The 12586-nt window shown below is 40.1% G+C and overlaps 2 protein-coding genes across 3 annotated transcripts in view; one reads left to right on the forward strand and one right to left on the reverse strand.

Moving 5' to 3' along the window:
• PAN3 (poly(A) specific ribonuclease subunit PAN3) overlaps positions 1-5726 on the forward strand; it is a 100616-nt gene extending 94890 nt beyond the window's left edge. For both annotated transcript variants that reach the window (XM_067562922.1, XM_067562923.1), the window contains one exon: positions 2146-5726. In XM_067562922.1, the coding sequence (XP_067419023.1) occupies positions 2146-2286 (141 nt within the window). In that variant the 3' untranslated portion in view covers positions 2287-5726. The remainder of the gene's footprint in view (positions 1-2145) is intronic.
• Positions 5727-9468: 3742 nt separating this feature from the next.
• The window catches only part of FLT1 (fms related receptor tyrosine kinase 1), a 132419-nt gene continuing 129301 nt past the window's right edge, over positions 9469-12586 (reverse strand). Inside the window, exon 30 of the mRNA XM_067562924.1 lies at positions 9469-11865. Coding sequence (XP_067419025.1) covers positions 11664-11865 — 202 coding nt within the window. The 3' untranslated portion in view covers positions 9469-11663. The remainder of the gene's footprint in view (positions 11866-12586) is intronic.

The following is a 12586-nucleotide window of genomic DNA, read 5'->3' on the forward strand; positions in this document are numbered from 1 at the left end:
AGTACTATTACGTTAATGTTAAAACGGAATTCATTAAAGGATGATATACAGTATTACCTTGTTCACCTTATAATGGTGTATATACAACTGTGGCTGACCACAAGCACAGTGGAAGACCATCATAAGGTTGTCTCCTGAGGGTGTCCCCACACACCCTGCTGTCGGGGGTTTGTCAGGGCAGGGCTGGAGGTAAGGGGGGTGTCCAGGCAGTATTGTGGCACAGAGGGGCATCCGAGGGAGACTTATAAATGACTTGTCTAAATTATGACAGAGGCCTCTCCTGCCCTGTGAGCAGCACAGGATTGGTAGGGTGCATAACTGGTTTAAAGAGGCCATTTGCAGTATTCTAAGTTTTGTTTCATCATTGGCAAAACTTAAGTTGAGCACTCTTATGAATGGCAGCAGAGGGAAATCTTTTTCTGTCCTATTCCATGAATGAAATAAAAAAGAATACAGACTGACTTTTTCCCTGCAGCTTGTACTTCAGCTTTGCAGATGTTTTACCAAACCTTAGCAGTCCACAAAAGGAGATTCTTATCCCCTATCTGTTTATCTAAGGAGTAGGGAAAGAAAGCTACACATAGTCAGTTACATGGTCAGTAGCATGGCTCTGTTTGTGATTGATCTGCAATGTTCCAAATCCAGTAGAATAATTCGGATGACACATGTGGCGCTTACGTGAACAATAGATAGATGATCATACATAGCAATTATAGTTAGTACTCTTCATCTTCAAACTGTTTTATGAAAATCAATTCTAATAATGCCCTACAAGAAGTGTTGCAGGGGTGGCAGTGTTATACCCATTTTACAGGAAGAGAAAACAAATTAGCCTCACACAACACTGGGGCTAGAATTTGGGAGGTTCTATCTTTCATTGCTATGGTCTCAGACCAGTATGCTGCATGTCTTTCTACAAGATGTTCTCTATCTTACGGTGTTGCTCCTGAGAACACCCCATAAAACAAGAACTTCATGGCTGACCTAGTTCTCCTTTTCCTCTGTTCAATGGGGCATAACAGTACATTTATCTCTTTCATGGCACTGATCACCATAGTACCTAAAAAATCTACTAGGCCTCCCATCATCCCCTCGGGGTATGTTTCCAAAGTGTTGCTGTATGGCAGGATACAGACAGTGAAGTCTGTCTTTGGACAAGAGAGTTTGTGGTGTAAATCAAATATTGAAGATCCCTTAAACTATTTTCAGAAGAAAGTTGCATCTGTTATACTTAGCAGAGAGTCTGCAAGTTTACAATTAATGAACACTTCTTGCCATGTATAAATTGTGGACTCTTCATATTTTACAAAGTTCCCCTAGAGATGTCTACACCACTTGCTGGTAGAAATATTATAAAGTATTAGTGACACAAGTTGTGTGGAAGCCAGTTGAAGATGTATATTAGTTGGTTTCCATGCTGTTTCAATGCTAGTTTAATCAGTCAGAAGAAAAATTTGAAGTGTTTGTTGAAAAAAAGACTTTTTTTTCCTTCTGATTGACGGCCTGTATTAACTGTCTGTCAGAGATCAGGATTAGATAATGGCTGCATTCTAGACTGAGAAAGGAAAGGATATTGTACAAAAAACTTGTTTTTGTTCCCACCTTCACTGGCCACTAGCCAGTTTGAATTTGAAATGTCAGCTGTTGCAGAGCACAGTAATAGGCAGCCAAAGTTACTCAGGTGCTGACACATCCTGTAATTCTGTTTTAAAATGCCCAAGATCCATCCCTCCTTATTGGTCCATTTGATGATCATATCAGATAACTTGCAAAGAAATTCAGTGATGTGTCTCAGGCCTATATGGAAATTATCCCTAGTTTGCTTGATTCTTGTAACAGGTATTTCAGAAGGATTGGACCAAGTTCCCATTTTCTTCTACAATTTTCTTTTCTAACTCAAAATACTTGACCATGAATTTGATTCAGGGCAAGATTTGAGTTAAACATTTTCAAACCTGTGATTAGTCTATAGGCTGTATATGTTGAAAAAGAAAAACCTTCCTCTTCCTCTGAATCACACTCTCACATGCACACACACTCACACACAATCTTGCTAAGAAACTGATTATTTTTCTGTTTAAGAAAATGATTGTATTGCCATTTTTCACATGAGTGTAAATTTGATCTTTTGCATTCTTGTTACAGTTAGATGCTGGTGTGCCAGAAAAAATAAGCCTCATTTCCAGAGACGAGAAGAGTGTACTTGTGGTAACTTACAGCGATTTAAAACGCTGCTTTGAAAATACTTTTCAAGAACTAATTGCAGCCGCAAATGGTCAGTTGTAGTATTTGCTGAAAGCATGCAGGACATTGCTGAGGAACTTAACCAATAGCAAATTGCACTACAGCTGAGTTGTTGTTGTCATCTCATTTTACATTTGGGAAACAAACAGGAGATGAGCAAAGCTGCTTGCACTTCAGTCAGGTACACTGTTACTTGAAGGGAAGAATGTTTCACTTATCCTAGAGCTATGGCTGCCATTGGAGGCTTTATCTGTGAAGAATTTATTTTAGATTGAGGAACACATCAGGTGCATGATGTTCCTGCTTTTATTTTTTCCACTTGTATATGCACTAATTTTAATTTTTTTAAGACTTTTCTGATCTCTGATGTTTTGCCACATTGTATACTTACTAAGGGAAACTCTTTGCAAGGACATTTCTGGGATACATTTTTGTCACTGAAGATATTGCTGAATTTATTCATTTTGATATTATTTGTGCCCAGATTAGCATAAAGGACCAGGTAAATAATTTCATAAAAATTGTGTTCTATAAATTTCAGTTTAGTTTGTAATCTCTGTAAAAGTGTGTTGTATGCAAGCTCTGTATGCCACCCACTGTTAGTTAACAAACCAAACCAGGAGATGCATATTTTTAAAGAAGAAATCAAGTATCAGTGAATTGACATATATAAAATCCCCTCTCATTTAAGCCTTGTCTAAGCAACGTGACAAAATAGCAACCTTTAAAACACCTATAATTTAAGGAGTATATTGAATTTGATCTAAACACAACCAGCGCCTTTAAAAACTGTTTGTATGTTTTCCTGCTAGTCAGATGCATTTACATTTATGCAATTTTTTTAACAGAGTTTTTTTTTTAAAAGAAATTGTGTTAAATGCCTGAAGTTTCAGGAGTGTATTACTTTAGGTTATTTACAGTATAATTTTTGTATAAAGTTCTGTTCTTTGAACCACAGCTTTATTATGGTACTCTACACTGGATACAGAAACAAAGACACTGTTAAGAAGATAAACTAAACACAGCAGTTGTCTGGCATCAAGAGCTCTTGACGTTTTACAACCTGAATCTGGAGGGATAATGATCTGCTGTGCCTTTGCAGTCACTGCTTAGCCCAAAGTAATATTACTTTTGATAATACTCAACACATGAATATTCCTGAAGTAATTCAGTCTCAAAAGTCTGGAATTTTCCACCTCAATTAACTCTCTCATATTTGGACATGCAGTTGTCTCCAAACTTGGGTATTCATGGGATTTATAGTAAAAGATAAACACCTACACTTTGATATTGAAGACTGCCAAATATGTAGGAATTTCCTTTCGTAAAGCGGTAGTGAAGACTGTATCTATTCTTTCCCAGCACTGAATATTTTAATAGCACTGGGTGCTCACCATGAAGAAAATGTGGAAACTCAAAAGGTCAGGACAGACTCTAAGCACTTGCAACTGATGTTACTGACATCAATTTTAATAATTCTCAATATTTGTAGTTTTCAGAGAAGTTTTTAATATTTCTCTGTCCACTTTTATAAGCTTTAAAATGATTCTCCGCCTTGAGACTTGCATAAAGAAAAGCAACTCTCTTCACATCGAAAGCTTTGAAGACTAGAGACATGCTTTACATGTTTTAGAAAATGTGGTTGAATCCGCATTTGGTAGCATCAGTTGTTGAGTTTAAAAATTAATTATTGTTGCATTTGATCTGAATGAATTTTAAAAGGAACATAATGTTTAATATTCAAAGGGTAACAATTGCCACAATATTGTTCTTTTTAATGTAAAAGGAACAGGAACTTTGAGAAGTGAACATGCAAAACAGTCTTTTATCATTAGCTCATGTATTTGAGGAAGAGCAGCTGTCTTTTATATGTTTTTTGACAAATCATATTGTAATTCTTTTGTACAAAAAAGAAGTACTTGTATTCTAGAAGAAATATGAAATGCTTAATTTATAAGCGGGCTGAGGTTTTTTCCAGTATTGTTTTCTTTGAAAATGAAAGGGGATCATCTATTCAGTTGTGGGGTTTGGGAACCTTTGGAAAATTTAATTTGTGGACCAATCTTTTGTGAAAGTTAAGGCAGGGGTAAAATAGGGCTTGAATTCTCATCCTTCCTAGACCAGCAAACCACCCTCTGTGAGACAAGTCTAAAATGCAAACGTACATGTATTTGCATAATGTCAGTTTGCTTCAGCCCCTAGTAACCTCAGGACTTGGTTTAAAAACAAAAAGTAGACCGCTAATAAGTTTTCATAAGTAACTAATGTCAGCCAGAAAACATTTGGTGCCAGGTAATACATAAAACAATCATTCAGCTTTGTTTTCTATTTATTTCATTTGGTCCATATTTGGGGATGATTTGAACAGTCTGAAGTACTGCTTGGGTGTTTTTTGGGGGGAGCCCTTCTACCCCATTTTAATTCCATTAAAAAGGTTGTCCTAAAGTTATAGTCTCTTCCATTCAAAAGAAGAGCTGTATGTGTATATTTAAAAAACAAAAACCACCCAGGACATACCCTCCCATATGGGAAATTATTGTGACCTTCCTCTCTTTACAGCTAAAAGCACAGAAAGGACAACCTTTGAAATCATGTGGTGTTGGTCATTTTAATTTTTGTACCTGTTTTAAATTCTGTTAATGTATTTACTACACTGTACATGTTTTGTTGAGGGTACCTGTGTATTTTGTTTGGCCCTTGTTTCAGTAATTCAGATGTCAACAGCTTCCCCTAAAAAGCACCAGTATGTTAAGTTCTGTCATGATCCCGATATGTGTTACTCATCTTTAATCCTGTTTTCATTCTTCATGTGTACAGCAGTATTTTTAATAAAGAATACCAGAAATAATGTAGCCTTCTTTTGAGCAAGCTAAGTGCAGTAGTTGGGTAGTGCTTTTCACATTTTAAGTATTGGAAATATATTGCATTCCATCATATTCCTTTTGTATTTCAGTCTGTAAATGACTCCGGCGCAGAGTTGTAACAATCATGACTTGCAAACTGCATTTAATGTTTACCACTTACAGTAAATCACATGGCCTACAATTTCCAGATACTGTACACTAGACATAGTAATGTGCATTTCCGTAACTTCCAAGTCAAAGTAGTAACTCCTTTTTGCTTGTATTAAATCAGGTCCACATTACTAGATTACCCCTAATTCTGAAAAACTGTATTAAAAATACCTTTACATTCATGTTTATTGAGATCTCTTGTCCAATGACAATATGTATGTTAGCTTCTCTGAAAATTTTACATGGGATAGCTGACCTCTTTGATGCCCAGAATTATTTGTTCTGTATTGTTAACCAGCAAAAGTGACTTACTGGTTGGGTAAAGTCCTCTGTACCCACACACCCCCATACCACATGTTTATGTAACTGTAAAGTTATGAAAATTTTGTAAAATACATGTGAAATTGTCAATATCTTTGTTTTTTCCTTGCATAAACTTAATCTGGACGGTTGGTCCCTTAAATTGCATTTATTGCTTTAGAAAGTTTATTTTGCATATATGACTAAAATAAAACTGCAGCAAGCTTGCTTGGTGCACTCTTCTAAAAAATTCAGAGGGTAGGAAGCAGTTTTCTGTATGGTAAACTCTAATATACATTTAAGAAAATAACTGCGTTCAAGGACTACATACTCATATAGAAGTACTCCCACGTCTTCTCTGTTCCAGAATGCACATAGTAACATTGGTTAGTAACTTGAAGAATCCAGGGGTTTTTGGTAAAACTGGAATAATGTTTTCATATTTTAAGTGTGCACCCATCTACAAGTGTTGCCTGGTGATAGTTCATTGATGTACGCTTTCAGTCTGAATTTGGTGGGTTTGTTTCTGAAAAGTTTTATTTTTTGTAACAATTAGAGCGTGAATTTTTAAGTAACGTGAAACAAAACCTAAGCTCAGCTGCATGACTGTAGTTCACCTTCTTTAGCATTTCGTAAGTCTGAACTCCAAAGAAAGGTTTTGGAAAGGTGGCAAATGTGTGGAATTTTTTTCCCACGTGCTTGGAAAACGAGTGGGGTAGTAAGTAGCCTTCAGAATTAATCTTACCCTCCTCGCATTTGAATTAGAGGAATTGCTGTAGCAATGAACAACTTTCATTGCAGAACCTGTTGTAGGTAGCCACAAACACTTCAGTAATTTGTGCCACTGCTAGCATATGTAGGGCCCAATAGTAGTTGTTCCACTTTAAATCCTTAATGCACAATAAGACTTCTTAGCCTCTATTGCCAAGAGATGCTGCAGGTGAGAGTACCTCTCCTGCCATTTCTGTACTTCCTAAAATTATATATATATATATATATTCTGGGATGGTAGGACATTCCTGTTATATTTTTTTAACACTGCCATCAATGTGTGACCATTTGGATGGACTTGCCAAAAAAACACCTGCTTTTCCACTTTTGCCACTAGAGGTGGTAGTTCAGTGTTGGTCTGCACCTGTTGGCTTAATTGTTGTGACTTACTCCTCCTCCAGATTTTCACAGAATCGAGTGGGTCCAAGCTTTATTTGATCTCAATGGCCAGAGACCAGCATCAGCCCCTCACTGACTTGCTTGAAATGAACTGAACCTCCTTGCCTTTGGTGGAGGGGAGGGGTAAGATGCTTTGTGTTAGAATTCTTCCTAGTATGCTGGCACCTGCATGCTGCATCAGCTGAAATGTGGGTATTTTGAAGGGTAATGTGTAAAGATGTTTATAGTTGGCTGGGATCACTACAAATTCAAACAGCAATCGCTACCTGCCTGGCAAGTGCAGATGAAGAAGAAAAAAAGATCCTTGCCCATTGCAGTTGCTTAACCATCCAGAAGCGATGAAAGATCAAACAAGACCTCTCATCTAAAGCTGAATCATGGGCAATGGCCAGTTCTTAGGCAGCTGTTACTTACATCTCCCCTGCCCTCCAACCTCCCTTCTGCACTATTATTTTAGTCCCTTCGGGAGCCAGAGGGAAGGGAGCACTGATCTCCTGTCCCCCTGGCTGCAGAAGGGACCCGTTTTCTAGGGACCCAGGCGGAGCACACGGGGCTATGGGATGGTGTGTCTGCTGCAGCCAGAGGGATGGGAGATCAGCAAAGGAGGAGGCAGCCTCCTTGCTGAATTCCTTCCGTCTGGTTGCAGTGTGTGTGTGTGCGTGCAGGGGGGGAGGGCTGCTAGCAGAGCCTGGTGGCCCTTCAGGGTTGTAAAAATATCTGTGGCCCTCAGGCCAAAAAGGTTGGGAACTACTGTGCAAGAGTAACCAACCCCCAGCAGAGTGTTTTGAGCAAGGGATTTAATAAGTTGAGGGATTCTTCCCAGCACTATCTACCAGCTGTAGTCTCATGTTTTATTGTCCACGAGAGGCATCACTGTATCTTATAACGCAAACCTCAAGAAAAAACAGTTCTCTTGCTGGCTATCAGCCAGTGATAAGACCTTGCTTTTGTCCTTCTCCCTTCTTTATATGACTGCACTGCCTTATTAGCGATCAATCCAGTCTAGGTCTGAGCAGTCACTTCCAGAACATAGATTTGGACCCTCCTCAAGTGATGAGACTCTCCATACTAAGCGACACTCTATTGTGCAGATAATCTGGCTTTATCGAACACTCTACCATTTAGAACTGGTCCAATGATCTGGATTTGAGACATACACTGATGGGGCCTCCACTGGAGTAGTGTCCAGTTTTGAGCACCACACTTTAAAATAGGGACAAATTGGAGAGAGTCCATCAGAGAGCAACAAAAAAGATAAAAGATTTAGAAAAACCTGGACATCTTTAGTCTTGAGAAGAGAAGCCTGAGAGGGGATGTGATTGTTTGCAAATGGTAAGAGGAGTTATAAAGAGGATGGTGATCAATTCATCATGTCCACTGAAGGTTGGACAAGAAGTAATGAGCTTAAGCTGCAACAAGGGAGATTTTCGTTAGATATTAGCAAAACTTGTTAATCTGTACTAGACTAGGTTACCAAAGGAGATTGTGGAATCCTTCTCATTGTCTAACCTGTTAAAAATGTCCAAACACTTTTTAGGGCTAATCTAGGTGGACGTGGTCCTACGTCAGCAGGGGTGGATAAACTAGATTACTTCATTTTCCTTCCCTGCCCTCCATTTCTATGATTCCATGCCATCATAGAGAAGAAAGTCACTTTTGCTTCCATTCCCATCATGATGATGTTAGAACACTGTATGTCAACCATATTCTGAATGTGATTTCAGCACTGGCCCCATAGCTGCCTTCCTTCCAGTTTTATCTGGAGTAGAGCATCGAGATACAAAATAAAGGGGACCAATGATGCAAGTACAGGTGGTATTTATTCACAGCATCCAGCCAGGCTAGTGAATGTGAGAACCCACTGGCTAAAAGTTCTCTGCCCCACAGCAATCTGGATCCAATGGTCTCTAAGTTTAACTAAGAAAAGTACAAGACCTAATATCAAGCACAGTAATAATCACCCAGCATCAAGTATTTAAATGTAGTCAGGTGAACTTGAGCCTAAAGCAACAATTGCTGTTGGTTACCTCTCCGTTCAATCTCGTCTGGTGAACAAATCTGCCAATTTCCTCCCTACATATCTCTCAGTGAATCTGTGCTCTAGCTCAAAGTAGAGAAACCTCACAGTAGACAGTCAGGAGCAGTGAGGATAAGATCTACCTGAAGCCAATAGAGGCACAGAGAGGGCACTATGGCGCTCTAGCTCTGCTGTGTGCCTAGAGCACAGCTTCTCAGACCATGTCGCAGCATGGTGGGTGTGCCATGCTGCCATGGCCTCCCACTGTCTGCTGCCTAGCCACCCCTCCATTTCCAGCACGAGTTCACTACAGAGTGGACAGAGGCAGAAGCAGTGGCCATGAGGTTTTGTCAGGCAGGCTATTCTAGAGGGGCACGCAAGGTGTGGCCTGACACAATGCATGCAAGCTGGGTGGAGGATGCCATTTTGTTCATCTTCATGTCTTCCAGATTCTTGTAAAAAGTAATTCTAGGCCTGCAATGCCTGCCCCAGCCACCACACAACTGGTGAGGTTAGGTCAGCATTAACCTGATACCTGGAGTCAAGGAACAATGCTCTGACAAGTGCCCCCTCCCACTAGCCCTTCCCCACAGGCAAGGGGATTGCACAGATTTGTGGGAGGGGAGGAAAAAAGAGCGCTTGCCATCCTTCTATAAGCAGAGAACACCACAGGGTCTGTAGTTGGGGATAGGTAATCATGGAGAGTCACTGTATTTACTGCATTTCACTTTATTCAAACAAATAATGGGAACAATACGGGTGTCCATCACCCTCCAGCTGATTTTTGAAAATGAGCTAGTAAGTGCCTGAAAGAGTTCATTGTCTTCCCCTTTGACCACTCAGCTCCTGGCAAACCTGGGGCACGATCTCCATAGAGCTGTAGAAGTTGTGCCTAATGGCACGAAAAGTCTTTTCCAAGAAGCTTCTGACCCATGTATTCAGTTAATTAACCAAGCAAAATTAAGAAGTCATTTATTATGTGATTTTAGCAGTTAAAATACATTTGTCTTTTTATATAAAATGCAAGATGTAAGCATGAGTTACTCACAGCCAAAGAAGTTTAGTAAAGTTCATATAAAAGTAATCTTAATATTACAGTTCTCTTAAATATTTATGCACAAAAAGCATATTTATAAATTTACAGTGTGCAACACACTCCTCTAGAGATGCACTATCCCTGAATAAGTATTTTGGCTGGATCGAAAGGGGGAACATTTTGTGGCTCTCTCATAGGTATGGATCAAGACCAATTCTGCTCCACCAGCAAGAGACCAAGCAAAGGGGTCATAGAATTAATAGTCCCCTGATAATGAAGGTTTAGGATGGATGCATATCCAGAGCATTCTTACAGTAGCATAGTACATACAGCTCACTCTAGGATCTGTACATGGCTATTTTTCCTCTTATATTGGGGAAGGGGATTTTCTCCCTCTTCCAACCTTTAATAGGTTAAGATTTATCTAAGGCCTTTTTTACATGAATATTGAATACAAAGGTGAAGGGGGATAGTGCATCTTCACAGCTTTTAAAACTAAGAACATCTGTTTCTCCTCTGAGTCAATATACATAGTGTCCAAGGCAAATTGCTAATAAATACTTCTGCTGCTTTACCCCAATATTGTTAAGTACATTTGAAATTCAACCATGAATGTACAGAAGACTCACTGTAGCATTCCAGAGGATTATTTGGTGAGTTAATTAGGAACCCTTCCAAGGCATCTAAGAATCATTTATTCATTTTAGCAATATGCAGCCCTTACTGGCCATTTTGGAGTATTACTGACTGATTCCCATAACTAACAATCAGTACAGAATGTTAGAAGGTTTAGTAGGTATTGTAAACAAAACTTGACTTGAACATCTCTAGTTAAAATAATTTCCAGTTCACGTTCTTGTACAGACAAAGTGCCACCTTCTAGAAGATTTGCTTGAACTAGTGTCCCATCAAGTTTGATATGCTTTTAATTCATCTGTAATTTATTCAGTCCTGGATTTTTCAGTTCTATGTAGACTTCACAACTGCATTTTTCAGTGTGTGTAGAAATGCCTGGTGCCAGGGAGGCCTCCAGATCTCTTATGGTCTAAGAAGGGATTAAAACTAGGCCCTGATCCACCAGAATTTCATGGTCCTCAAAGCATTAATCCTCCCTCAAACTCCCATAAGCAGAGATTCTACATCCTGAACTCCAGGAAGTGGGGCCCTTCCTCCCAGGGATTTATCTCCCACTCCCAATCACACACGGGTAGATTTCTTTTCCCCACTTGGCTCCTCTCAGACCACTGGGCCCAGATTCCAATGTGCCTTGCAGAATAACCTTGACAATTCCACCCAGTTTCTTGCCCACCATTGACCCCCTTGGCATTAAAGGTACAGTGCTGCCCTTATCTTTTTGCCTCAGGAGTGTGGAACTGTATTCTTGTTTTCAGATCTCACAGCTGTTACTGAATCTGAATGGAGACTGGATGATGTTACGTGACAGGATGCCACCTGTGCTGTGGGGCAGGGCATGCATCTTCTGTGGGACTGCCATCCCTTGCCAGGGACCAGAAACTCAACTGGGGTCTTCTACATGAAGATTTTAGGACCCCAGTTTTCTAAGGTACAGAGCACCCATAGCGCACACTAACTTTTGGGAGTGCTACAGAGATTCAGTACTTGAGAAAGCTAGGCCCTTTGCACTGGTGCCCTACTTCCTTTTAAACACACACACACACACACACACACACACAGGGTGCAGTCTGCAGAAAAGCAGGTCAGCTGAGTTTAGTCAGTGCCTGGCCGGGGGCAGACAGGCGGAGAGAAGGCTTTTAAGATCACACATACAGCAGCTGGTTCAGGTAGAAGATTTTAAACTGACAGTGTTTAGGAAAAGCTGGTTCAGGTTAAAATACACATCTGAATTTTCACACAGAACTTCTTAAACAGGTGAGGGGGAATAAAATACCAGTGAAGTATAATCAGGAGGAGGAGAGCAGCACACCCTCATTTTTTCCATCACTGCATTACCATAAGTAAATCTCCAACTAGCTTCATTGAGGTGGCCACAACTGGAACTGCAGAAACTTGGCCTGGTCATTCCAGAAAGAACAGACTCCTTGCTCCTGCTGGCAGCTTTCACACTGTAAAACAGAGCAGTGTCATTTTCCAAGCATGAAAAGAAGGTGTGTAAGATGAATATGAGAGAATTGAAGAAGACAACATGGAAGGAAACCAGCCCATTCCTTCCTGGTGAGCACTGTGTGGTAGGGCCTGACTGGGGTTGCGCATAAGAGGGAACTTGTGCGCACACACACACACCCAACATCAAAATACATGGGACTAGCCCTGCATGGAAGCCATCCTGTAGCCCTGAGATAACACTGCATCACTCTTCACCTGGGCAGTATTTGATGGGATACCCTTCTCATGATAAGGGTAAGACACTGAGCCATCTAATCCCCAGGAAGGTAGTTTTTGCCTTATTTTACGTCCTTACACTCCAGTAACCTTATTTTAAAAGGTCAGTGCTCAGAAGAATTATTTCAAGAAGTAAAAGAGTAAGTGTCTAAGTAGTCATGAATTTCCCCCTTCCAGCTACCACACTGGAGTCCCAAGAAAGAAACCTCCAGGGATACGTTAAAGCCTTCAGGAGACTTTTAAATTTGTATTTGGGCAAGAAAATCTTTGAAAGAAAAAATTAAGCACCAAAACCTGTGTGTGTGGCACAAGGCATTTCTTATGTGGGAAGCTGAGGGGCAACAGCTGCTGTTGGCTTCTACAAATTATTGCACTTTGACACACAGGACATACACTTTCTAAAGGACATGTTCCCAGGGTGCTATAGACTTCCCCACTACCTAA

Source organism: Emydura macquarii, unplaced genomic scaffold (assembly GCF_026122565.2).
Source record: "Emydura macquarii macquarii isolate MOO-44397 ecotype Brisbane River unplaced genomic scaffold, CSIRO-AGI_Emac_v2 contig_2473, whole genome shotgun sequence".
NCBI lineage: Eukaryota > Metazoa > Chordata > Testudines > Chelidae > Emydura > Emydura macquarii.